This window comes from Scleropages formosus, chromosome 16 (genome assembly GCF_900964775.1).
Source record: "Scleropages formosus chromosome 16, fSclFor1.1, whole genome shotgun sequence".
Taxonomy (NCBI): Eukaryota; Metazoa; Chordata; class Actinopteri; order Osteoglossiformes; family Osteoglossidae; genus Scleropages; species Scleropages formosus.
In genome coordinates this window covers 706,539-733,867 of record NC_041821.1, presented here as the reverse complement: position 1 = coordinate 733,867, position 27,329 = coordinate 706,539, and the positions used below count along the sequence as shown (strand labels likewise).

Here is a 27,329-nt window from a genome sequence, read left to right as displayed (position 1 = left end):
AGGAAACAGGCTTTGCGCTTCCTCAGGAGACCCGTTCGTGCTTGACCGTGAGCGGTCAGGCCTGAATCCTCCTTGTTCTCCACCAGTCGGAGCGTGACAGGTACACGCTACGCTGCTGTAGTGATCCGCGTATGCGGAGCGTTGCCTAGTTGACAAGAGCGTTATGTAGAAATTAACCAAAATGATGAGGAATTGCGAGCGTTTGAGGGTTTGCTGGACCGGGTCCCGCAGATGACCGCAGGCCGCTCTGCTGAGGCCTCCCCTGACCGCAGGAGGGCGCTGCGCGCTGACGGCTGAGCGCCAGCAGGGGGTGTGGTTTCGCGGCACGAAACCCGGGAGGAGATGCCGAGACGGAGAGACGCGGACAGGACCCGGAGGGACTCGGTGGGACAGAGATGGACGCGCAGGTCAAAGAGGGGAAACTGTACGTGTGGCAGCAGCAGAGCTTTGGCAAGGTGAGGGCTCTCTCTCTCTCTCTCTCTCTCTCTCTCTCTCACACAAACACTAAGAATCGGTCACATCAAGCTGACACTTTGAAGCACTGTTAAGTTCTGGTGTCACCAAATGGCAGGAATGAGCTCAAAATGTTGTTACTAACAGTCCCTGGACACACACACACACACACACACACACACACACACACACATCACCAGGCAGCTTCTCAACATCCCCAAAAATGGACTTATTTCTATGTTTCCATAAAGAGCCTCTCATGAGGGTCACCGAAGAGTCGCTGAATTAGCACAGAATGTCATGCGTATCACATATGTGGCAGCCGTGTGGAGACGCGATCGCACGCATAGAACTCTGTGGCATGAAGAACCTTCGTGTCTCTGCGAGGAAATCCAGGTGGATCTCAGGTGGTGCCGCTCTGGACGAGGCACCTCTCGGTTCGGGTCTCCTTTCCTAACGCGGTGCATTCCAGCGCGCTGAGAAACAGGCCTGCACACGCAGAGAGAGAGAGAGAGAGAGAGAGACATGCTCTCACACACTCACACTTTCCTCCAAAGCAATATACAGTGTTAAAGTACCTACAATTATTAACCCATTTATACAGCTGGAGTAATTTTTTCCAGAGCAATTTCAGGTAAGTACTTTGCTGAAGGGTACAACAGCCAGAAGTGGGATTCAAACCTGCAACCTTTGGGTCCAAAGGCAGTAGCTGTAAGCACGACACTATGAGTGAGCTGTGCCGCACGCGCACACACGCACCAAAAGTATTTATTCAGATCAAAGTCCTGGGATGGGGGGGTCTCCTCTTTGTGCGCTGGTTTGCCTCATTTGCGTGCATGTCTGTGTCTCTCTGTGTGTGTGTGTGCGTGCGCCCGCGCTGAGCCCTGTCACTCCGTGCTGCCAGAAGGGGCGCTGGCGGAACACGTGGGCGGTGCTCTACGCCCCGAGCCCCACCGGAGTGGCCCGACTCGAGCTGCGCGAGGGACGCCGAGCCGAAGGCGCCAGGCCCAGGAGGTCGGACAGGAAGGTGCTGCGCCTCTCGGAGTGCGTGAGCGTGCAGGAGGCGCCCGACGAGCCCGGACCCGAGGAGGACACGGCCGTGTTCCGCGTGGCCACCGCCGAGCGCGCGCTCGCCTTCGCCGCCGCCCGGAGCGCGGCCTCCGACTGGGTGCACGAGCTGTGCCGCATCGCCTTTCAGGTGCTCGCTGGCCCCGCCCCCCTCACGCGTATGACGCGCCGCGCTCCAGGTGACAGGATGCTGAGCGGAGCGCGAGTCGCTCGGAGGCGCGTCAAGTAGCCGGACGCGGCACGGTACTCGAGTTACGTGAACGGTGACCCGGGCTTCCTGTCGACGAGCGACCGATCGTTCGGCTCAAGTGACGCATTTGTCCGAAACGCGTAGTGGAGCAGCAGTGTCCTTCCCTCCTTCCGAGGCCATCCAGTACGACCGTGGCTTTAGTTTTTCACGAAGAGCACAACCTGCCCCTCTGCGCAACAGGGTAACTTTACTGCGTTACTTCAGGATCCGCAAGGTGATCGCTGAAGGATTGCGGCCCGGTGGCACGGCGAGTAGCGCTGCTGTCTCCCAGTGCTGGGGTGGTGTAAGAGGACACGAGTTCAGTCCTCACTCAGTCTGTGCGGATTTCCTCTGGGTGCTCTGGTTTCCTCCCACAGTCCAGAGACATGCTGATCAGGTTCCCTGTAGTGTGCGCCACTGATGTATGGATGAGTCACCCTGGGTAAGTAGTGTATCTAGCAGTGTAAGTTACTGCAGTGAATAAGGTGTGTGGGCTGATAACACTACATAGAGTTCTTTGGAAGTTGCTTTGGAGAAAAGTGTCTGATAAATACACGTAAACAAGCAAAATTGTTGGGCAGTGATGTGATCTGTAGGACACACTGGTTACACTTGTGTTAGGAGCAGAAATAGGTGTGTGGAATTACTGGAGCAGACTTTAAAACAAATAGTCTTGCTATGGGGTCAATTTCAACCCTGCTTGGTACTCAGCAGCTTGGAAAATTCTACCGGAGCAATTCAGGGTAAGCACGTCAATGAAGGGTAGTACAGCCCGAGCAGGGATTCAAACCCACGTCCTCCGAGCGCAAGGTTCACAGCTCTCGCCGTTACACTGATTGGTCAGCCCTAAACTTTGATTGGTCAGTACTAAATTCTGATTGGTCCCACTGCTACGGACATGACCAACGAAATCAACAAAAGAAGTCAGGTGACAGCGAAGAGACGTTTTAGTCGTCGGCCGTAAACGGGAGCGACGGGGAGTAGTTGAGAAACGCAGAGGTGATGCCGCGCTTTGCAGTGACGCTGACTTGATTTGTTTCGAGGAGACAAAGTCAGAACATTAAATGTGGAAAATTCAAACAACACGAGTGGAGAAATGTGGCATTTCGTTAGAAACGTACAAAACCCCGAGGTTGTCGACGTGTTCTCCGAAAAGTCAATCTGCCCAAAATAAAGTGTGCGCGAGAGCAGCAAAGGGATGCGAAGGAGCTCAGCGCCCCCCCGCTGCGGTGACAGCGTGTAAGTAGTGACGCGAGCGAGCACCGGGGCAGCTGCTGAGCACGGGCTGAAAGGCCTTTTCGCTGTGCGACAGGGCGGAGGTGGGCGGGACTCCGCGGCTCTGCAGCCAATCAGAATGGAGGAGAACCTGATCTACGCTTCGAGAGATGAGGGTGAGAGGCTCCGGAGGGCCGCGGGCCTTTCTGTCCGCAGCGCGCTCGCATCACAGCGGTGACGTGCTCCTGCTCTCGGTCCCCCGCAGCAAACGATTTCTGGGTGAATGTGCGGCGGACGGAGGCGGCCGAGCGCTGCGGCCTGCAGGGGGCGTACTGGCTGAGGCTCGCCGGCGACTGCCTGCAGCTGCTGGAGCCCGACGGCAGAGGGAGCGTGCTGCACTGGCCCTGCAGGCTGCTCCGCCGCTACGGCTGCGACAAGGTGAGCGTCGCCGGCGCCGGCGCGCTTTTCTTTCTCCTGCCACTAAGGAGGACGTACCCGCGCACGGCGGGCTCCCGAGACGTCCGCTCACGCGGCCCGCGTGTCTCCGTCTCCCAGGAGACGTTCTCGATCGAGGCGGGCCGGCGCTGCGACTCCGGACCTGGCGGCTTTTGCTTCGAGAGCCGCCAGAGCGGGCACATCTTCGCTCGGGTGGAGGAGCTGATCCGCGAGCAGACCCTCAGCGCCCCGGGGCCCGGCCCCGCCCTGCAGGAGGAGGGGGAGGCGGAGCCGCCGGCGCGGCGCCGCCTGCCCGATCCTCCCGTTCCCCCGAGCCCGCGGAGCGCCGACCTGCTGGAACAGAGCAGCCCCTACGCCGAGCCCGCGGACTGCTTGCGCTCGGCCCCTGCGCGCCATCGCCAAGGCAACCAGCTGGAGCCGCTGTACTCGGGTGTGTACGACCCGGTCGGCACAGACCTGGCCCAGCGGACAGGCTCCTTGGAGCTGGAGAAGGGCCAAGGGGGCGGAGACGGCTCTCCCGCGTCCGATGAGAGAGCTGGGGGGGAGGGGCCTGAACCTGTGTACAGCCAGGTGGTGAAACACGCCCTCCCCCGGCGTACCAGAGGGGGCGTCTCTGACATCATCTACGACAACCTGGGGGAAGTGTGATCTTTAACCTCTCGCTATCGTAACATTTCCTTCTCTCCTTTAGCCACCGACCTCATCTAGGAACGAAGAACTGAATTCTGATTGGACAGAGGCAGCGTGTCAGGATTGCCCGTGTGTGTGTGTGTGTGTGTGTGTGTGTGAGACACCTTGATGCACTCAGCAGTAACCTATCCACTATCTGTTTCCATTATTCGTAGCTGTATTGTTTATAAACTGCTGTACATTTAAAAATTACAAATATCCAAGACTTTTAAAGCTAATAACATGGAGCTGGGTTAAAATTAAAACTAATGTCAAAGGACTAAAAATAAAAATACGTTCATTTAATACCACTTGGTGAGAGATCCATCCAATAAACACGTCTGGCGTTCCTCGCATGGTTATTGACCCCCCAAAAGACGAGCCGTGAACACTGTCCCCACCTACTCTGCTCTTTACTGCCCCCTAAAGGCTTGATGCGGAAACACAGGTCACTTTCACTGTGAAACTGTTTCTCAATGCTTGTGTCAAGTAAAGAACACATGAGCTGTATAGAGAGGTGAAAAACACAGTATGTCGCTTTGGAGAAAATGTTATGAATAAATATGAAATGACGTGAAGGGCCGGGGACAATGAGCGCCGTCACTCCGGCGGAGGACCTCGCAGTGTCAGCGTGCCGCTGCGCCGTGCGTCGCGGACCCAGCGGAGTGTCGTGGCAAAAGCAGAATCCTGTAAGGTGAACGTGTGACGTGCAAACAATGCCAGCGAAGTCCTGAGAACCGCTGCTGCACAGAGACACATCCAGAAGGGAGGGAGGGAGGGAGGCGTCACCTCGCCTCGTGCGTCTTTCCGCCGGTCGCTGCTCCCGTGTGTCCATGCAGCCACACACAACTGGGACTCAGATGCAAAGACATCCGCTCGTCGAGAGGACCGCAGGCTCAGGGGTTCCTGGAGGTTCTGCGTCGGCTGACCTCGTGCCACCTGGACTCAGGTGTGCCTGCGACCGGAATCCTCTCGGCGTCCGGCCGTTCGACCGCAGAGCCCGTCAAGACACCTGCTTTCCGCTCGCGTTCCTCGTTAGCGTCAAGATGAGCCGACCGAGACGGAGCCCGAGGACCGCCCTTCTGCGGCTCATCCTCCTCGCCTTCGGCGGCACCTCGGGCTGCTCGGCCTCTCCAGGTGTGGCCTGCGCGCAGACGGGACTCGGACCCTCATCCGTCACCCTTCTCTCATGTGTGTGTCACGGGATGCTCGGGGCTCCTGCTTTAGCGGCTCTCCTGCTGGTGCTCGACCGTGAAATTTACACGTACGACTGGCCCATTGGTCAGACGCTTTTCTCCAGAATGACGAACATCTCAGAACAGCACAAGCAGTTCATCAAATCAACTGAAGGAGGAATTTCCATACACACACGTATTCCGGAGTACAGTCCATTCGTCGTCACTTACCACGGTATAAACCAGGATACATCACACCACTGTGCTTAGGGTTCATTCTCCCATGATCCTCCAGTGAGGCGGGGGGTTAGAGCGCAGCACAGAGACCCCATCCTGTCTGCTGGAAACACACGACCTGTGAAGCTCCTCTCACTGCAGCCTCAAGTTGACACTGAGGTTGGTGAACTCCGGGGGGGGGGTGTCACTATAGTTATGAGTGTGTGTGTGTGTGTGCTGTGTAAGACAATGTTGTTCACAGGCTCTTGTGAAGGAAGCACCAACTCCTCCAGGAGCAGACTGAGCGCAATGGATGGAGGGATGTGTGTGTGCGCGTGTGTGTATGTCGGGGGGGCTGTTACCAATCTGACCCAAGAGACCCAAGTTCTCAGAAAACTATATTTACAACGTAGTTTGTCCGACAGACAGGAAGACAGGAACTGGTCTCTCTCGCACAGACACATACAGATGGACATTTACACTGACATTCATTTATCAGACGCTTTTCTCCAAAGCGACGTACATCTCAGCGAAAATACAATGTGTTCATTACATTAAGAGAAAGAGACATAGTTGCAGACATGTGACTCTTAAGCAAACCTAGTTTGTTACTTTCCACTTGATCCACTGACGTTCATCGCTCGAGTAGGTGCATGAAACGCAGGATAGAAGATTCCCGATAACCTTCCTACAGTTCTTTTTTTAATAAGGTACACAAACATTTACATACAATACAGGAGTAGCGGTTGGGGAAAGGCTCACCTGGGAATAAGCATAAAGTTATGGTGCATGAACATTTACACCATACGTGAGCTGGAGAGATCTTGGGCGAAATGGGTCTGGAAAAGGTGAGTTTTCAGACCCTTCTTGAATGTAGACAGAGATTCAGCAGTTCTGAGTGAGGGGGGAGGTCGTTCCACCACAACGAAGCCAGAACCGAGAACCTCCATGCTTTACCTTTCGTGCGCGGTTGGGGTGTAGCGGTTGATCTGTAAATATCTGTAAATAGCTGGGATCGGTTCTATTGATACTTTTGTAGACAATAACCAGGGTCCTAAATTTGATTCGAGCAGCCATAGGAAACCATTGCAGAGAAATGAGTAGAGGAGATACACGGGAACGCTTGGACGAGTCAAACGCGACTTGTACCGCGGTATTCTCTATCAGCTGCAGAGGTTTGATGGCACCAGCAGGAAGGCCACACAAGAGAGAGTTGCAGCGTCCAGGCAGGATGCCGCCATGGCCTGGACAGGTAGTTGTGCAGAGTCAATTGCGAGGTAAGGGTGGATCCTGCGGATGTTATGCAGGATGTATCTGCAGTTCCAGGTTGTGGCTTCGATGTGCTGAGAGAAAGACAGACTTGAGTCAAACGTCACTCCTAGACTCTTAACAGAGTAGGTCAAGAAAATGAGTGAGTTGTCCACTTTGATCGATAGACCGTGACAGGAGGACAGGCCAGCTGGGAGGTGAAGGATCTCTGTTTTGGAGACGTTGAGTTGGAGGTGGTGATCAGACATCCACGAAGAGATGTTCGACAGGCAGGCAGGCAGCGATGGTGCGGAGATGTCTGATGCTCCAGGTGGAAAGGAGAGGAAGAGCTGGGTATCATCAGTGTAGCAGTGATAGTTGAATCCATGGGAGGCGATAACAGGGCCGAGGGAGGAGGTGTCGAATGAGAAGAGAAGAGGACCCAGTACCGAGCCCTGCGGGACACCGGTCGAGAGAGGCAGAGGAGAAGAACGGGAGCTCCGCCAGACCACTTGATAGGATCTGTCAGATAGGTAGGACTCAAACCATCTTAGCTGCTCATTTGATTCCAAGCTGACTAAGAGAGGAGAGTAGAATCCGGCGGTTGACAGTGTTGAATGCTGCAGACAGATTAAGGAGGATGAGGACCGAGGAGAGGGAGGCAGCTCTAGCCAACTGGAGAGCATCAGACACCCCTAGGAGCGCCGTCTCAGTGGAGTGACCAACTTTGAAAGCAGACTGATGACCATCGAGGAGATGCTTCCGGGTGAGGAAATCAGACAGTTGATCACAGGCTGCCCGCTCTAGGGTTTTAGACAGGAAGGAGAGGAGGCAGACTGGCCCGAACTGGGATCCAGGGAGGATTTCTTTCACAGAGGTGAAATGAGAGCAGTTTTGAAGGCAGCTGGGAGGCAGCCAGAGGAGAGTTGATGATCTTACGGATGAAGGTGGAGAGCTGCGGGGAGATGTTCTGTAGGAGTGACGTTGGGATCGGATCAAGCGAGCAGGTGATGGCTCTGCGCAATATCAGGAGGCCAGAGATTTCAGATTTGGATTGTTGGGTTTGAATTTGGAGAGGATAGCTTCGCAGGGAGGTCCAGCACGAACCGGGCAGGGTGATGCTGAGAACTTGTCGGTGATTGAATTGACTTTGAAAAACAAAGCAAAGTTGTCAACACTGAGAGAAGAAGGAGGAGGAGGTGGCAGAGAACACAGAAGGGATGAGAAGGTGGCAAAGAGCCTGTGTGGTTTTTTTAGATGCTGCCTGTATTTTGTTGTGGAAAAAGGTTGTTTTAGCTGAGGAGACAGCAGAGTGAGAAGTAGGTAAGAGTAGTTTGTAGGCATCCAGGTCTGTGCAAGTCCTGGATTTTCGCTCTCTTCGCTCTACAGCCCGAAATTTGACCCTGTTAGCATGTGATGTATCAGTCAGCCACAGGGTGGCACTGGGGTGTGCTGGTCTGGAAGACAGTGGACAGAGAGTGTCAAGAAAGGAAAGAGGCCAGAGAGGAAAATGTTCATGGCATTGTCTCCTGATAGATCCAAGAATTGTGCAGCAGAAGGGAAAGCGAAGAGTGTGGCAGAGGCAAGGTGGCAAGGAGGCAAGGAAGGTGAGAGACATTTGAAGTTACAGCAGAAGGTGAAAATGGGTACAGAAAAAGGAGATGGATTAGTGGTGAGGCAGGGCTGGAAGGTGATGGAGAAGTGATCAGAGGCATGTAGTGGAGCGACAGAGAGGATGGGACAGACACGGTTATGGGAAAATACAAGGTCAAGACTATTGCCTGCTTTGTGAGTAGACACACACACACACACTCCACTGACAGTCACACTCAGTCGAAATTGTCCATGTTTGGGAAACTGTGGTTTATCGAAGCTCCACCTGTTCACTGTGTTTCTGCTGCATTTGTGTCCAGGGGCCACAGAGGGCTAAGGCAGAGAGAATTGTTAATAATGGTTCAGGTATCACTCTCTTTGACTTTATCAGTTTTTAGTTTTTCTTGTCACTAAATATTAACAAAATTCATGAAGACCGAAGTTAAAATAAAATTGTTCCTCCATTGCTTTGGCAATATGAGTGAAAACAATTTATCAGGCCACTAAAGCACACAGACATGAAGTTTAAACTGAATTTAAAAAAAAAAAAAAAAAAAAAAAAAAAAAAAAAAAAAAAAAAGACTAGGAAGGTGATCAGCAATCGTCAATATTCTGATAAAGATTTACTCAGCTGCTGGTGTGATGAACATTGGTTCACATGGTGGAAAGACAGTAACTGCACTTAAGAATCACACATCTGTATCCAAGTCTCTCTTCCTCCTAACGTAATGAACACGTAGTATTTTCTACGAGATGTGTGTCGCTTTGGTGAAAAGTGTCCGAAAAATGAATATACGCAAATGTCAATTTGAGGGCCTTTCTGGGAAAACTGTTCACATGCAAAGGGAACCAACCCTTCCTTCTCCGTTTCAGGGCCACACCTTGGGGAGCTCGTCCCGTGTCCCCGCCAAGGGCTGCGACCTGTTCCCCATCTGCGCGCTGTGTGTGTGTGTGTGTGTGTGTGTGTGTGTGTGTGTGTGTGTGTGTGCGCGCGCGCTTCCCATCCCCTCTTTCTCTCTGTACTACAGGCTCTTCCCTGTCCCAACCGTTGAGGATGTGCCGACACAGTGCGATACACAGGGTGAGCAGGGTGCGTTTCCTTCTACACTTGGGGTGGGATCATGGGCGGAGTCTTAGCCACGCTGACCCCCCCCCCCCAGAGCCACACCCGCCAGCTGAGCACTGACCTGGCTGTGACCTTGACAGGAAACAGTGTGGGCATCTACACCTGCATCTGCCAGCAGGGGAGCTTCGCCGTGCCCTTGCACTTCATTTCGACTCGTGCTGGAAGACCCTCCCGGGGGCAGCACGGGCATCCTCGTGGGCTTCCTGCTCAGGGGGGTGGTGCTGGGGCTCATTCGGAAGAAGCGTCCCAGCTGGGGGCGGGGCTTCCCGGTCACTCGTCAGCCGTCGAACAAAGCTGATTTGCTGTCAGAAAAAGGGGGCGGAACTGGGACGGTGAGTCCCACCCAGGAGCCGGGAGACACCGAGGGGGTCCAGCTGGAGTCTCGGTACTAAAGACAGGAGAGCATTCTGTGAAAATGTGTTCCAGGCCCCACACACACACACACACACACACAGATGTCACACTGTTCAGTTTAGGGGCAGAACTGACACACGAGTTCAGATGTTCACCGAACATTTCTGCAAGAAAAAAGGGCAAATTTTCCACGCAATCCTCCTGTTTTCAGCTGAAACTTTCAGTCATTGATCCATCCTGTGTGCGCAAGGCAGTCATCACAAGGTATGAAAAGGGTTAAACTCGTTCAAGCAGCGTTTCTTTTTCATTCCCATCAATCCTGTCGGCCCCTTTTTTGCGCCAGGCGGCGAATTTCACCTCTCGGTCGTCACGCCTCTGCCGACACTGCTGTCCTGGCCTCGGTCCTGGCCTTGAACACGGTACTTACCCAGAATTGCTCCAGTAAAATGACCCAGCTGCGTAAATGTGTGCATAAGTCGCTTTTGAGCAAACGTACATCGAAGTACCTGCGTTCTGTCCCATAACGTGGTTAACGTGTGGCGCCCCCTTTCGTCCGTCACCTTGAAGAGCTCCTGCCTCGTGCGTGCGAGCCCAGCGCAGGCCCGCTTGCCCTCGGGCGGTACGAGTACAGTGGTAAGAGCAGCTCCCGGATGCGGTACGAGATTCACAGACACAGGGACCCCTGGTGAACTGAGCCATTACTGCGGTACTCTTCAGCTCAGTGTATTTTTGTTATTGTTACCGTTGTTCAGTATTCATTTCTCAGTCTCTTCACCAAGGTCGCCGAGCGCCAGGTGTGAACGGCAAGCTACGTACAATCACTTTTTTGAACTCTTTTTACCGCACTGCTGTAACTCCCCCAGGGGCCGATCGGCACCGTGCCCCAAACGAAAGGTTCCGGTCAGGACCTCCCTGCTGTTGTCATAACCCGTTTCTTGTGTTCTCGCCGGTTCCCGTCTTCTGCTTTTACAGCGTCAACTTCCCATCAGCGTCCCTTTCTTGTAGTTACCGTGTTGGTACCACCCGTACCTGGTGCTCCAGCGATGGCGGAAGCGCTCACGTGACTCCTTACGAAAGGTACAGGATCGCTGAGGGAAGCGTCTTGCTGAAACACACTAACTCAGGTATTACTTTCACAACTCGAGTGTGATCTAAAGCCTTTTTTCCCCCTCATTTTCACTATAGTGCTAGAGAGCAAGTACCTCAGTAATGTGTACTGCAGCATGAGTGAGGATTCAAACCCAAGACCTTCCAATCACGCACTGCAATCATTTGTAGCGGTCGGAAATGAAGGAACTCGCCAAACTCCGAACCGGAGTCATACGCGGCCTCCGCCAGAGCAAAGCCCTCCTGCATCCCACCAGGACGACCGCAAATGAGCGTGAAAACACTTTTTCAACGTTCCAACTCATTAGCAATCCACCGGTGTGTCACGGGGCAGCCGCACATGAAGCAATGGCCGCATCGGGGCAGGGACAGGCCGCACCCAGCAGCACCTGCGTAGAGCCATGAGGAGGAAACGAGCACCGGATGCGGCCAGTTGAGCGCACAAGGACTCCCTGACCGCTGGGGAAAGGCTGAGAGAACGTTCCTTTTGTGAGGAGCTTCAACTTTGGGATTTTACACGTTGCTTGTACTTTACAATCAGTTGTTGAGGAAAAGTTCTAACACAAATTCCTGAGTTGTGCTTGTCCGCACCGTTCATTTATACTTTTGTGAAACCCCAAACAGCTGTGCCTTTACATGTACATGTCTTCATTTAGCAAAGAGACGTACATCTCGGGAAATACGAGTTCATTACACCCACAGCACGGAACATCATCGGAGACTCCAGCCACCCGAGCCAGAGACTGCTCTCGCTGCTACCATCAGGCAGACGTTATCGCAGCATCAGATCCCGCCCCAGCAGGCTGCAGGACAGCACGTTCTTGCAGGCCATCAGACTGTTGAACTCTAATAACCAACAACACTACCACACACACACACACACACACACACACACAACCCCCTCTACCTCCCATGTGTACTGCACCTGTACATCTCAACTCCTACCTGTATGTTGTGTATATTGTATTATGTGAATACTGTACATACTATACAGGTATGTACTCTGTACATTTTTTGCGGTCTGTATATTTGTAAGTTATGGCGAAGAGTTGCAGAGAAAGCAAAGACCTTCACCTGTACACTTGAGCTTACGGCAAAGCGACAAAGTAATTTGATATCAACTGAAAGATAGATACATAATTCTAAAATACAATAAATGATTAATACTAATTGGTTACATAATATATAATTGGTCATTACGTTTGATTTCTAATTGTTTGGTTACTATCATTTAGGAATTCTGGGGAGAAGGAGGAATAAAACAGTCAATTGAGCCACAACCTCTCTCACCTGGTTCACTTACCCGTTTACGCAGCAGGGTCATTTTTACTGTCTCCATTCGGGGTAAATACAGTACCTTGCTCAAGGCTACTGCTGCAGGAGATGGGACTCAAACCTGGGTCCTTTGTGTCATTTGAGTACCAGGCAGCAGGTCTAAGTGCCACACCAACTCCAATGCAACTCCAGCTTGTTCTCCACTTCATTCTTGCATCACACCCAATGTGGACATGTGAGAAAGCATCCCGAAAGAAAGTGTGAGCTAAAAGAGACGGCTTACAAGACCGAGACCATTCAAAGCAGGTGACTCAAGATCAATATTTAATATTGACATAAACTCAAGAGATTACAGTCACCACCAGAAGAGCACATCGGAACTAAACCTTCTGAACGCAGTGTTAATGCTTTCAACGTCAAGCGCTTCCTTCGCTCCCCCTTTGCAAAATCAAATCTCCTCACACACCACCAACACAGTAAGATCCGCACCCACATTGGTTGGTACCGGGAGTTCAAACTACAAATAACTGATAGAGCATCGTACAGTGAATTTATACAAATTGCAGCATGGCTCTAGTCATGCAGGGGGGGGAGGGGGTCAGGGTGCAAGACAGCTCAGGGCAGGGCACAGGAAGTGCAGAGACAGACAGAAACAGAAAGACAGACAGGGGTCTCAGATTGTCTTACTTTTCAAAGTGTGTCCACAACCAGAGACCCCCCCACCCCCCGAGGTGACCACGGACCGCTGGCAAAATGGCCACCAGCTACTGAGTGTTTCAGGTCAGCGCCGCCTGCCGTTTATGGCAGCTCCCGCATGGGGGACACAGGAGGGAGGGAAGAGGCCTCCAAAACCAGTGCACTGCCAGCCCTCGGAAGGACAACGCCAGAGACAACACACTGCACCGCAGGATCCTGACCAGGACACCCAGGTCACGGACCCCGCGCAGGGCTCTGGAGAAGGGCACGGACAGAGAGGGGCACGGAAATACGGGAGGCCAAGTGTACATGGTAGAGGTGGGGTTTAAGAGAAGGGGACCCCGAAGCCAGGCCCGAAAGCAGGCGGCCCCGTGGGGGCCTGGGAGGGGGGAAAGCCTGCAGCAGTCGGATAACCAAAGTTAGTGTACGGATACGGGGATGAGTAGGCAGGGGGAGGAGCACCAAACTGACCAATCGGAAAAGGAGGCTGGGCAGGGTAAGGACATGCCGCGCGCTCAGAAAAGCCGGACCCTGGAGGAAACCGCTGCCCTGGATTGGGGTAAACAGGAAATGGAGCAGGTGGGTTGGGGGGCCCCGCAGGGGAAATGGGGTATGGAGAGTACGGAAGGGCGGGGCTCGGCTGAGGCTGGGATGCATTCGCAAAGCTGACGCTGCTCCCATTCCCGCCTTGTCCATTGCTGTGCTGCTGCTGTTGAGGTTGCCATGGCAACGGGACTCCGGCATCCGCCTGCTGGCTGGCACACGTCTGTGATGCCATTGGCCCCTGGGTGGGCCCCTCAGCGTCCGCCGTGCCGCGCGTCTTCTGCCGTAGGATCTCTTGCAGTTTATCTATCCGCACTCGGCGCTTGTGGGCCAGCGAACGTAGGGATAGGAAGCGCTCCAGGAAGGCATCCAGTGGCAGAGAGCCGTCCAGGAAGTGGTCAGCAAGCTCCTGACAGGTGTGGTACGTAATAGGTGTGTGTCAAAGGAGCAGAAAGGGAACACACGACATTCTCCTTCTCCTACATTTCTTCACTAAAGCTCTTTCACTGGGTTTCAGGGTGCTGGAAGAACTCACCTCGGACTGAGCCTCTGTGGCAGCGCCCTCTGTCTGTAGCTGTGAGAAGAGCCCCTCTGGAGACACCTGTCCCGCAACACTGTCTGCTGAGACAAAAATGAGCTGTCACTAAGTGCACAAAAAGGGCTTTGTGTGTACAGCAGGGCCAACGTGTGTGAAGACCGAACGCAGAACGTGACGTGTGTCTGTCTTACAGTGGTGGTGTGTGTTTTTGCAGAACCCCAACTCACCTCTCTGACCACAGCGCTGCTCATATCTGGAGCGCACTTCCTGTAGCTCGCAGTAGCGCTCCACCAGTCGCTCCCTGCCCTGCTCCAGGCGAGGCTTCAGGTCCAGGTTCTGCTCGGCCAGGCTGCGGTTCGAGGCCAGGGCCATCTCCCTCTCCAGCTGGAGGTTCTGCACCTGAGTGCACAAACAGAACGGGGGAGCTTGAAAATCATATTCAAACAACAAATGAAGCAGATCTCAGTTACAGAAGCATAAAATGGTCTCGGTCAGATTCTGGTAAACAGTGAAGACCAGAGGAGGGGCTGTGGACTGGGGTTCAAACCCTGGACCAAGAGCATTTACGGTGAGGTCACCATGTACAGCAGAGATCACCCTGAGTATAGCGATGACCTGAAAGAGCACTGCAGCAACCTCAGCAGGGGGTACAAACAGAGGCAGCACAAGAACCACAGTGTTACCTCACACCACACTACACCACCTCAGTATTTGCCTCAGAGCTCAACAGGATATTCACATAAGAAATCCAAAGTACCCTGGTAAAAATGAGGTTGACGTGCAGTGCGTCCTGTGCTCCAACACCGAGGCATTGCACACTAAGCTTGGCCTTGCAACACAACTCTGAACTTTGCACTTTGTCCCGGGGGGGGGGGCAAACAAAACTAAATACCGGCTATCACACAGATCTCTCGACAAGCTTCACGTGCCAAGTGTGTGACAGATATCTGGACGCTCCTGGCTCAATGTGGCTTGAGAGGACGTTGTCCACGGGGGACTGGCAGACTGTGGCTCTCAGGGTTCGCAGTACAGTTGGGGTTAGAGTCAGAGCTCTGGATAGGGGACAGCACTAAAGTAACGTTCAGCTGTGCGTGTGTATTTTTTCCCCCCGTGATCACATTAGCACCGCTTTCACTCACTTCCTTGACCAGTGCGTTTGTGTTTTGTAGCTCTTTCAGAGCCTTCACTGTCCTCTGTGTGCTCTTTACTGTCCCTGGGACTGTGGTTTTACAGCATGGTGGGATCATCCCCCATCTCATCTCTGGCTGTGACTGCAATCTGTCGTCCCTTTGCCTTTTCTGTGGACAGGGAATGAAGGGCAGTTGTGCTGCTATATCCTTCCCATCAAAAGGGGCTGCCTGATTCAGTCTTCTGCGAGTCCTGCACTTGTTCCCATGTCTCTCTCTGGTTTTTGCTCGGTCCTACTGTGGGAATGACCGTCAGTCTCTTGTCCAAGCAACTCACTTGGTGAAACATGTGGACAGCACTACTGCTTCTCACACCCCACCTTCTGTCTATTATTTTGCTACTCAGTGGGTTCTTTAATCTAAATACTGTAACCACCAGATGAGCATTTTCTAGGCAGTGCTTCTGGTCCAGGGTATGATGTCTAATTTCCTCCGCTGGTAGAGGCAGGCTGTCAATGGCTTCCAGGGTACTTCTGCACCTCAAGTCCAGGTTCTGGGAGTTATTTGTCATTAGTATGAAGATTTGAGCTGCTGGAAAAGCTGCTTTTGTCTTTCTTTCCAGGGTGTTGGTCCTTCCTGTATAGGCTGATCAAAAGAAGGACTTTTTCCATCTGTACTACTTTTTGTGGTCTTTTGCAGGAGAGCCACTACTTGGCAGAAGCTCACTCCTGGACAGCTGTATATTTATACATCGCTTTGGAGAAAGGCGTCTGCTAAATGAATAAATGTAAATAATTTGGATGCCTGCTGTGGCTGGTGGAATCCTGGCCGGGTTTGAGCAACAGGGATAGGCAGGTCCGCCATGGCAAAAGGTCCTGAGGGGAAGAGTGCGTAGTCTCACACGCACCCATCACATTTACCTCATCTGACTCCAGTGCCAGTGTGTGGACACGCTCCACATTGTCCAACAGCTCCTCCAGCTCAGCCTGACTTAGCTCGCCCAGCTTTTCCATCAGCCTGCCTGCAAATTTCAGAGACACACACACCTGATCAGTGTTTGTACTGAAAATATAAGGTGCATTAATGTTGTATTAGTGTGTGTTGCTGGTAACCTCTGAAGAAACCTGCTGAGACAGAAGCTGTTTATAAAATAAAATAAAAAAAAAAAAAACAGAATTCATATCATGGAAACATTAAACCTGCTGGTCCAAAATCAAAAGCACAAAGGTTTTGGGTTCTGGTTCCGATGTGGTGGAATGACCTCCCTCTGTCACTCAGAACTGCTGAATCCCTCTCTACACTCAAGTGTCTCAACACTCACCTCTTTGGGACTCGCGTCACCCGATCTTGAAAGTGCATGATGAATGTAGGTGCATATGTTATGTTTAATCATTTTTGTTACAAAGTTTTCAGTAACATATATTATATAAACCTTTAAGAAGTTACTGGTAATGTACACTGCTATACCATGGTACACTGTGACTGTACGACACACTGAGCGAACTCTACAATCAGTGCCTGTATGATCCAAATCCTTCTCTTCTTGTACAGAACAGTTGCTGAGTTGGTCACTCGCTGTGGAGGAAAGACGAAAGTTTCTGCTAAACGAACAAATCTGTCAGTTGATAGTGTCGCTATCCTATATTATAGTAATAACATTAATATTTAGTACTAATATTATTAATACTGTAAGTAAGTATAATACTAATATTATTAAATAACAAACATGTTCCCACTACGGACTACCTCCGTCAGCTGTGTATGTTATGAATCTGAGCAGTATTTTCACCACTTCAGGTGTACACGAGTTGTTTAGCCTTAGACTTTCTATATAAAGAGTGTCTTTTATCTCCCTTTACCGTATCTCAGGTACATCACCGTGTATTTACTCTTACTGTCTGTGCCTCAGGCTCAGCCGCCTGTTAGCCGTTAGCAGTTAGCAGTTAGCAGCTAGCCGTTAGCCGTTAGCTCGCACGCACGCAAGGCACGGCGCTACTCACGGGGACCTCGATAACCAGACACGCCGGATCCAGACTCACATTGACGGACATCCACGGGAAGGAGCGCCGCGGTCAGCGAGGAGCCCAAGGCGACGCAGATCTTGTCCACAACAAGGCTTCAAGGGAACTGAGTGCGAGCGGAACTGTTAGCTCGGCAGCTAGGCTAGGCTAGGCTAGGCTGAACTAAGCTAAAATAAGATAAGCCAAGATAGGCTAAAATAAAATAAGCTAATTTAAGCTAAGCTAAGACAGCGCTTCCCCGAAGCTCAGTGGAAACAGTAGAAGCTGTCGATGGCTGACTTCCAACAACAACAAGCAGGACCGCGCCGACCGCGTTTCCCGGGGAGAAAACACACACCATGCTCCGAGGGTTTGTGTCACCATGCACCACACACCTAAGTGGACCGCAGGACAAGAGAACCACGGATCCCTACACCTCCAGTCTCTGATGAGCGCTTTCTGTGTGCAGAAACTTTCACTTTGCGCGGATAGACAGCAGCGCCATGTCGAGGCGCGTCCATTCGCGGTTCGGACAAGGGGGGGGGGGGGGGTTGGGCATCAGGGATCGGGTCCGCGTGCTAAAAACCAACCAAAAATGTGAGAAATGACATCCACTCTCTGACACACTGCTTAGCGCTATCGAGTTTTACACAAGTTATACAGTTTTTCTGCGAGCAGTAATACCTGTACTAATGAACGCCGGCTCAACATGTCCCCGAACTGAGGCGCAGTGATGGTACAGACCTGCAGGAGCTCGCGAGCGAGAAAGCCCGCGGCACATGACCGGGATGTTCCACTGATGACGTAAGAAGGAGGCGGGGCCGGTGCCGGACAGAGCGGTAGGAAGAGCGAAAGCGCGCGAAGAATGTGTGCGTTCCGGTTTCTGGGCGGTTCGTTTTTAGGAGCTGTTACAGTTTGTCAGGTGATCACGTTGCAAAAAAAAAAAATGTAGAATTGTTAAAATAATTCTTTATGCATTCCAAAACGTTTTAAAAGTACCCGTGGTGGACAAAATAGCGGAAACGTTTAATCATATGTATTCAAACATATTAAAATCAAGGACCAAGTATTAAGGAGCAGGATCACCCTTTGTCTTCAGACCAGCTTCACTCCTTCTTGGGATGCTGTCATACAAGTGCTGAACAGCGTGTAGTGGAAAAGTACCCTATTGAATCATTCATTGTCCAAGAAGAAAAGCCTCCAGATCTACTGCACTCTCTCCACTCCGGAACGTTCCACAAATGTTCAGTGATCTAGTGATTGAGGACACCATGGAAGGCGTTTGACTTCGTCCTGCTGTCCATGATGGCATTATCATCCCGGAGCATCGGAACACGGCGAGGGAGCAGTGTTTGCACTACAGGGTGCCCCTGGTCCTGTAAAATGGCCTCGTGTTCCTTGGCCGTTATATGACCCTGCAAAACGATGATCAAACATAATGAGCCCCAGCAGATGGCTGGCCAAACCATTGCAAATTCCTCAACTATCACCGGATCGCTCGGCCCCCCTGCCGCACCTGGACAAGAACAACTGGTATGTTGGAGTTGGAGTCCTGTTTATACACGACAGCTCTGCATTCCGCACGGTTGTGCTAACAAAACCGGTCAACGAGCAACCCTCTGCAACTGTGCGCTGGACTCGGCATGTGCGGGTGGGCAGCACAACCTCCTCCGCGCTGGTCGTCGACACGGGACCCCCCATGGCAGAGCGCTGAGCCTCCTGCTGTAGAGACAAGGCTCCAGTTTCACCATTAAACTTGCTGACAAGACCACCTGCAGCACAGGCCTCATCACCAAGAGCGATGAGACGGCACAGGGAGAGGAGATCCGCCTTCGAACACAGAGGTGCCAAGAAACATCCTCTTCCTCAATGTCAGCAAAAGCCATGCGCTCCCCTTATTTCTGAGACCATTCCTCCTGATTAACGAAATCAGTTGTGTATCTGTAATTTGGGTGCTAACGGTCATTGTCGCATATACAGCTTTTCAATATAATATATGTGTCCTGCAGAATGGACGAAAAGTAATTGCTGGGTCTCAGGAGTATACAGATTTTGTTGTATTAATAAGTACAATGGTTACACAAAAACAGAATAGTAATTAAGGGCAAATGCTCCAAAAAGTTAAGCAGATAAAGAATATTTATATTCATATAAAGTATGATAGAAATGAAAATATGATACTATGATGCAGTACCACAAGTCCATATTTTAACTAAAGATTTGTTAATAAGAGAAGTTTGAAAGTATGCGGCGCATAACCCCATAGCTCGACAGCCCAGTCCAATGTAACCAGTGAAACGAGTGTAACGAACCCAAACCCTCGGCTGAAATGAATCCATGCTGATGCAAAACACAGAAATGGTGTTAGAAAGTATTGTGTGGTATTTCACATTAAGGAGGTCACTTAAAGCCAAGAGATGCTGGGAGGCAGAATCCTGATGTAGTAACAGGCAGAGTTTCAACCAGGAGTTTAATGCAGTACGATACCACTTATAAAAAGCACACTATAAAAACTCTTAGAAAAGAAGAGATAGGATTACAGAAGGACTGTGGTAAGATTGTGGTAAATGTTTGAGAGCTCTACAAAAGGCCATAGTTTCACAGGTTCTCAAAGTACACTGATACACATGGAGATGGAACGGGCGGCCCTATAAACAACGTGCATCGTGGCGTTATCGCGAGGACACCGATCGCAGTCCAGCAGTCCCGTGTCCCTGTCCTGCACTAGTTGGTCCTCAGCCCCTTCCAGGCGGAGAAGGACAGCAGTGAATGGAGGACAAGGGTCGCCAGGTTGTAGAGGAGCAGGGTCGTTGCAATCCCTGAGAACAGGTCCTGCCAGGGAAAGCAAGTTAGTGCTCAACGCCACACGCACGCACGCACGCACGCACATGCCCACCACCCCCCAAGACACTCACACTGATGAGCTCCTTGGGGCACCTGTCGGAGGGGTCGTGTGCCTCATCCGTCATGTTGCAGGACGCTGGGGACAGAGCGTCGAGCGACGGCCGGTATACACACAAGATGCAGAGGGCGCCGAGGACACCCCCCACGCTGCTGTAGGCGCAGCCCTTGAGCTGGAACAGAGGAAGGATGTAGTGGTGAGGGTGAGGGTGAGGATGAGGATGAGGACGAGGACGGGGGCTGGGGGGCGCTTGAGCAGAGCGCTGGACACACATCCAGCTTGGGGTACCACAGCCCTCTGCAGCTAACGTGAAAGCTACCGTACACTTGGCTTGCGACTTTCCCGGGTTCCGCCCCAACGACCTCGACTGATGGAACGGCCGTCGTAAGTCACATGACCACTTATGTCTTTGGTCTTTCACTGTAAAACCTTGTGGCACCAGGCAGCGGGGTGGTTAGAGATGCTGCCTTTGCATCCAAAGATTGCTGGTTCCAATTTCACCTCTAGTTATAGTAACCCTAAGCCTAAATTGCTCCAGTAAAATGACCCAGCTGTACAAATAACTGTGAGTAGAGTAACACTATAAGTCGCTTTGGACAAAAGCGTCGGCTAAATGAGTAAGCGTTAACTGTAGAGCTGTCATGTGAGGATCATCCTGGGTTTGAGCCCCACCTCCTGCTGTAGTACCCTCGATCGAGGTACTCGCGCTGAGCTGAGAATGATACTAAGAATTACCGTGCCGTGTACACGGGTACATCAGCGTAAGTGGGCTCGGAGAAGAGCGTCGGCCACGTGAAGCGCTCACCAGCATGCGGCTCGGAGCTCTTTCGCACGCCACGCCGAAGGAGCCGGCCACGACGCACTGCAAGAGAGCAAAGATGAACACCTAGTGTGCAGAAGGCACACGTGTGATCATACAAACCTAACGTAACATTAATGCCGCAAACATTGACACAGTGTCCGGGAGATATCTGAGCTCCCACACGAATACTTCCTGGAAAGGAAGAACAACCGTTTTAGTTTGTGCTTAAAAGTGTTCATGTTCCAAAATGCAAAGACACAGAAACATGTTCGTTTTCCAGACACAGAAGAGAGAGGTTATGAAATGCGCTGCTTATTGGACACCAGCGACACGTGGAGTTTAAAGCACATTCAGCACCAGAGGAGCTGCTGCTGTTGTCTCAGTCATGAAAAAAGTATTTACTCTTCTATGACATTTCAGGGTCAATCTCTTGTACTCACAGAACCATGGGGCAAGTGGCCTGTCAGCATGTCTCTTACTCAGTGCAGTAGTAATAATAATAATAATAATATTATTATTATTATTATTATAATAATCACAAACTCTCATTTTACAGGGATCACGGAGATGCCCGTACCACGGTGCCCACACACATGGGCAGAAGGTAGAACATGGGCAAACTGATGTCCATGTAGTACAGGGGCATAGCCAGCAGCAAGTGGAAGAGGCCCAGCAGGATCGCTGACACCTAGACGACAGGGAGAAAACAGCAGGTCAGGGAGGACCGTGTCCTATACTATAGTCCAGTCCAGTCCAGTCCAGTCCAGCGGAGTTCACTATAGCAGTGTAGTTTAGTGCAGTACAGTGCAGTGCAGTACACTATAGTACAGTAAACCACAGTGTAAGCAGCGTAAGCAGATGCGCCTACTGAGACTCAAACCCGCACACAGTCCCTTACCGCTATGGTCTCCGGGTCCCAGAAGACAAAGGGCTGGTAGAGTTTAGGCGGGGTTGCTTGGGGACCTGCTGACGTAGAGGGCGGCATCCTAAGGTTCGAGACAAGTGGGGGTGGGGGTGGGGTGGAGGGATGTTGTGAACACAGTTCCTTGTGCCTCTACACAGCACTAATCCCAGTTAATCCCAGTTAATCCCAGTTGATCGGTGTGTTCCCTGTGAGACCTCGTGGCCCCCTGAGAACACGGGCCCAGAGGTGTTGCGTCATCACCGCTCCCCTTACTGTACGAACGAACGTTACAGCGGTAAACAACGGAAGGGTCTGGTGCTCAGAGCTGGGAGCTGTGGCCCTTTAAATAATCCCACTAGGTAAAGTGCTGGTACTGCATTTTCATCTGTCCCCTGCAGACACGGCCGGTCGGTCTCCCACACGGACACCAGTCCTCGTATCCCTCTTCGACCGCAGCAGGGCTTCGGCAAGCTCGACACCAGCACCGAGACGAAGGAAACTAACAACACTGCCATCTTTATACTTTGTCGCTGTGGAAACATGAAGGACGTCGAGAGAGAGAGATCGAGATGGAGAGACAGAGGCAGTGAGAGGGAGAGAGAGAGAGAGAAAGGGAGGGACAGAGAGGCAGGGACGGAGGGAGGGACGGAGGGAGGGAGGGAGGGACGGAGGAGGAGAGCGGATAAAGAAAGACGCTGTCAAAGTGTGGAATGCGGGGGAGGACACGTCCATCGAGAGCGGGATTGGATAGAAAGCGGAGCCCAGGGAGCAATGATCCGGAGAGCAATAACACCAACATCCTGACGGGAAGCTGGGGGAGGGGGTGCTGGACTCTCAGAAGCAGCACACACTGGTGGGTAGCTCTCAGTCCCAGTCCCGCAGCAAGAGTGGACTCATGGAGATACACTGACACATCCTGGGAGAGCAAAATAGCGAGACCCAGTGAGACACACTTGAGACGTAAGGACACATTGATTAAGGCAAAGCGACTTGGTGGGACAAGTGAGACAAAGTGACACAATGAGACACAGACAGAGATCATATGAGACACAAGGAGGAGACAGCAACACTTTTTAACCCCTCCTTTACACTTATTTAACGTTCATTGAGCAAGGAATTTACGTGCGACACACACACACACACACACACACACGTCGGAAATGCACTGGCTCGATTTCACCGAATGGACTCGAAAGAAAGAGAGACTCAAACTCAAAGTCTCAAGTGCCGACAATTCCGAGGTCGTGTTTCCATGGGAATAAAACGTCGTGCGTGGTATCGGTGTTGTGTCCGTGCTCTCGGAGACTGTCTTAGTAGCAGTGTTAACTATTATTATTATTATTATTATTATTGTTATACAGGAGACGCACCTCAGTCAGTGAAGGGTTTCCACTCCGCAGAAGGAACGAGGAGGAGCGGCGCAGCAGTGGGACACAGTGGAGAAACACAAGGAGGAGATACAGGGAGGAGATACAGTGCAGAGATACCGGCGTGAGGAGACAGAGTTGCGAAGGGGTCCGAGCAGCGATTCTCTCCGATTTATTAAACGCGAAAACAGAAGAGGGACACCCAGGGTGGGCGGGGCGGGGCGGGGCGGGGCGGGTGGGGTTGGTCGGGGGGCTGGAGGAGCCCCAGAGTCGCCGCCGAGTGCGCGCATTTCTTGCTTAGTGGGGAGATCGTCGTCGAGCTGCTTTCATCTGGACATCAGTCACCAGGTACAGTCCGTTATTCCGAGTCCCTGCCTGTCGAGTCCCTGTCTGTTATTCTGGGTCCCTGTCCATTATTCCGAGTCCCTGCCTGTCGAGTCCCTGTCCGTTATTCCGAGTCCCTGCCTGTCGAGTCCCTGCCTGTCGAGTCCCTGTCTGTTATTCTGGGTCCCTGTCCGTTATTCTGAGTCCCTGCCTGTCGAGTCCCTGTCCGTTATTCCGAGTCCCTGCCTGTCGAGTCCCTGTCCGTTATTCCGAGTCCCTGCCTGTCGAGTCCCTGCCTGTCGAGTCCCTGTCTGTTATTCTGGGTCCCTGTCCATTATTCCGAGTCCCTGCCTGTCGAGTCCCTGTCCGTTATTCCGAGTCCCTGCCTCTCGAGTCCCTGTCCGTTATTCCGAGTCCCTGTCTGTTATTTTGAGTCTCTGTCCGTTATTCCGAGTCCCTGTCTGTTATTCTGGGTCCCTGTCCGTTATTCTGAGTCCCTGTCCATTATTCCGAGTCCCTGCCTGTCGAGTCCCTGTCTGTTATTCTGAGTCTCTGTCCTTTATTCCGAGCCCCTGTCTGTTATTCCGGGTACCTGTCTGTTATTCTGAGTCTCTGTTATTCTGTCTCCGTTACTCTGAGTTTCTGTCCATTACTCTGAGTCTCAGTTACACTCTGTCTATTATTGACTGAAATGAACAAAGGAAAATATAATAACTGCTGACCAGATACATGAAACACCAGATTTTGGGAGACTGAGTAACAAGAGACAAATGATGTGTCCATCGATCTGTTCCCAGGCTTCCATGTAACGCTTTGTCTCTGTGTGCTTTTACTGTTCACATGAATTGTCTCACAGACATTTAACACAACAGGGTATGTTCTCCCCGTGTTTGTGTGGGTTTCTTCCGGGTACTCTGGTTTCCTGCCACAGTCCAAAGACTTTCAAGTGAACAGGTGACTCTAAATTGCCCATTGTGCGTATGTATCTGTGAGAGAGAGAGAGAGAGCGTGTGTTCGGTGTGTGTAGATGAGTCACTCACTGTACTATACTCTAGCAGTGTAAGTCACATTGGGTGTAAAGGTGTGGGCTGAACACTACTGAGTGTTCAGTGGAAGGTGCCTTGGAGAAAAGCATGTGCTGAATCAATAAATGTGAATGTGAACATATCTGTAGGAAGACGCACCTAAATATATGTGTAGCTCTCCATCAGTTCTCTTACTGAGCTCAGCAGTGACACGCTGTGCGGGTGAAAGCAAAAGGAGCGAATGGCGCCGCCCTACAGGCCACCCTCCCTCCGTCCCTCACCGTCCCTCGCTGTGCTGCGTCCAGGGTCAAGAGCCATGGACGTGTCCGTGTCCAGGAACCTTTCCGTCACCGTCACCGACCACAGCGCAGACAAGCTGAGGGAGAGGCAGCAGATGCTGCGGGTGAAAATCCAGAGGGCGGAGTCCAAAGCGCTGGGGGTCAGTGTGCGGCAGTGGGGACGCTGGCCTGTCCCACCACGAAAGACACAAGGAAATGCATCCGTGTTTCTGTCAACAGCATAGCAACATACAACATACAAGAACATACCTGCATTTGTGTAAGAGAGGAAATGCTGAGCGGATTTTTGCAATGCAGAAAAATGCTTTACATGTGGTGTGTGCGCAAACAGTTTGTCCCACCCGCCCACAGAGGTCCGTGTCGCTTTCCCCACAGATCTCCCAGGTCATGGTGGGCCTCATGGTAATGTCCTACTCCCTTCCTCTGCTCTTCACCAACTTCACGCAGGTCGTGACCTTCGGAGTGCCCTGGTGGAGCGGCATTGTGGTAAAGAGTGCTGTAAACACAGCTCAGTGCTTCTTCCGTTGCTGTGCTCTCTGTCGCTCCTCATCCATCAGTAAAGTGCCTCGAAAATTGCTGTCAGCATCCCTGGAGGAAAAAGCCCACGTGACACATGCCTCACCTTTGACCCTGGGCCACCGTTTAAGTTCAAGTGCTTTTTATTGTCATTCCTCTGCGTAGCGTGTATACAGTGGAACGAAACGTCGTTTCTCCAGGACCGCGGTGGTGCAACACCACAGTACGCAGGACTACATAAAGTGCACTTTGCACATGTCGCACGGCCCAAGTTCACGGGTTGCAGGTGCAGCGTGTGTCTCTGGAGCTCTGGAAAGGTACCCTGCTCTCCACATTCACACCTTGAGTTCCCTCCTTCCTTCTGCTGCACAGTTTATCGCGGCGGGAGCGGTTGCCATAGAGACAGAAAAGCACGGCGATATGCGTCTGGTAAGTGGAGCCGTGAGCTCTCCCGCGCCGTCTCGCTGCGCGCTGCCTTCTCACGGCCGTTTCCTCTCGAACCCGCAGCTCCGCGTCTGTCTGCTGGTCACCGTGGCGGCAGCAGTGGCCTCCATCCTGGCCCTCATCTTCTACTTCGTCGACCTCCTCAGCAACCCGGAGAAGATGTGCGAGAGAGAGGGCTCGCACGTCGTGTGCGATCCGGAGTACTACTGCCAGGTGGGGGGTTCGAACCCGGGTCCGTTTGCGGGGCGAGAGCTCCGAGCGCCGCTACACCTCTGTCTCGTCTCCCTCAGGCCTTCAGCCGAGGACTGAAGTCTTGTCTCCTGCTGTTCACCGTGACGCAAGCGGCCGTTTCGGCGACGCTCTCCTTCCTCCTGTACAGGGAGCGGCGCAGCTTCACAGCGTACATGGTGAGGGCGTCACAAACACTCACATTTACACTGACACTTACATTGACATTTATTCGTTTAGCTGACACTTTTCTCCAAAGTGACTTACAGTGTTAAGGTTACAATTATTTACCCATTTATACAGCTGGGTAATTTTACTGGAGTAATTTAGGGTAAGTACCTTGTTCAAGGGGGCTACAATTGCAGGTGAGGGTCGAACCTGCGACCTTTGGATCGCGCACACATACGACACTGACTGTAAACACACTAACTGTACACACAAATATCGAAATGTTCAGGGTTCCTTTGCTCTGTCGGTCTCCGTGCAATCACAGAAAAGACGATTGGACACAAACGCACAGATGCACAGACGCACAGCGTGACGCGACATTGCTGACCGAAGCTCTGTTCTCCTTCCCCACTGCAGTCCCTCACTGAGAATGTGCCAGCAGGGGGCGCTCCTCTTGACTGCAACTGACCGAAGTTCGGCGCAAAGGTGTCCGAGGGGTCCCTCGGAGCGGCCCGTCTTGTGAAAGTGCGCGGGACCCTTTCTTACCGAACTGTGCTATTGTCATTTACATGTTTTTTTCTTAACGAATCAAATCTATATTCTCATTCCTTTTCAATAAAATACAGTGACAGTCATAAGAAAAACAGTTAGACTGCTGTGGTTCCTTTATTATTTTTCCAATATGTTTTCCTTGACGTGTTTCTGGACCCCTGAGCTCTGAGGTGCGGAACCTGTAATGACGCTAGCGCCGTGTTCTCGTATTGCGGGCGTCGAAGATACAACATTTCCCCGTGAATTTACTCATTCTTAGCTGTGTTTTCTTCACCGTTACTATGTAAATGTAAATGTTACATTTTCCAGAAGTTCTGCCCGCTATGTAGCAGGACAAAGGTGACCTGTTGTCCCCCTCTGAGCTGATAGATGGCAGTAGAGAGCCTCCGAAGAGAATAGTGGTGTGGAACCGCCTTAGTTCAGCTCACTTCCCCAGTGTTTACAGCTCGCGTTTAGTGTTCCTCGGGCCCGGTGATCACTGTCGACATGAGGAACACTGGACTGTGTGAAGACAACACACATTATCGATAATTTTAATGTGGCTTTATTTACATGTATTCGTTTATCAGACACTTTTCCTCAAAGCAACTTCCAGTGAACTCTGTGTAGTGTTATCAGCCCTCAATGCCTTGTTCACCGCGGTGACTTACACTGCTAGATACACTACTTACACTGGGTCACTCATCCGTACGTCAGTGAAACACACTCTC

General features: G+C 51.9%; 3 protein-coding genes across 6 annotated transcripts; 2 read left to right on the top strand and 1 right to left on the bottom strand.

Moving 5' to 3' along the window:
* Positions 1-133: 133 nt before the first annotated feature.
* Positions 134-4,565, top strand: LOC114912406 (docking protein 1-like). 2 transcript variants are annotated; one of them, XM_029259025.1, is made up of 5 exons: positions 134-455; positions 1,358-1,651; positions 3,063-3,141; positions 3,231-3,403; positions 3,521-4,564. In XM_029259025.1, exons 1-5 carry the CDS (start codon positions 396-398, stop codon positions 4,067-4,069), a joined length of 1,155 nt encoding a protein of 384 aa, XP_029114858.1. In that variant the 5' UTR covers positions 134-395; the 3' UTR covers positions 4,070-4,564. The 2 variants fall into 2 exon arrangements, with proteins under 2 accessions (XP_029114858.1, XP_029114857.1); XM_029259024.1 differs by lacking the exon at positions 134-455 and having other exon boundaries at positions 1,226-1,651; positions 3,521-4,565.
* A 7,978-nt stretch (positions 4,566-12,543) lies between these two features.
* vps37c (VPS37C subunit of ESCRT-I) lies at positions 12,544-17,863 on the bottom strand. 3 transcript variants are annotated; one of them, XM_029259026.1, is made up of 6 exons: positions 17,773-17,861; positions 17,128-17,215; positions 16,009-16,109; positions 14,189-14,360; positions 13,959-14,044; positions 12,544-13,832 (listed from the first exon to the last, which is right to left on the bottom strand). In XM_029259026.1, exons 3-6 carry the CDS (start codon positions 16,099-16,101, stop codon positions 13,206-13,208), a joined length of 978 nt encoding a protein of 325 aa, XP_029114859.1. In that variant the 5' UTR covers positions 16,102-16,109; positions 17,128-17,215; positions 17,773-17,861; the 3' UTR covers positions 12,544-13,205. The 3 variants fall into 3 exon arrangements, with proteins under 3 accessions (XP_029114859.1, XP_029114861.1, XP_029114860.1); XM_029259028.1 differs by lacking the exon at positions 17,128-17,215 and having other exon boundaries at positions 12,545-13,832; positions 13,959-14,041; positions 17,773-17,863; XM_029259027.1 differs by lacking the exon at positions 17,773-17,861 and having other exon boundaries at positions 12,545-13,832; positions 13,959-14,041; positions 17,128-17,601.
* Positions 17,864-23,298: 5,435 nt separating this feature from the next.
* tmem176 (transmembrane protein 176) lies at positions 23,299-26,702 on the top strand. The gene is made up of 7 exons (XM_018738235.2): positions 23,299-23,411; positions 24,718-24,851; positions 25,087-25,197; positions 25,600-25,656; positions 25,735-25,884; positions 25,962-26,078; positions 26,485-26,702. Exons 2-7 carry the CDS (start codon positions 24,729-24,731, stop codon positions 26,533-26,535), a joined length of 609 nt encoding a protein of 202 aa, XP_018593751.1. The 5' UTR covers positions 23,299-23,411; positions 24,718-24,728; the 3' UTR covers positions 26,536-26,702.
* The last annotated feature ends 627 nt before the right edge of the window (positions 26,703-27,329 follow it).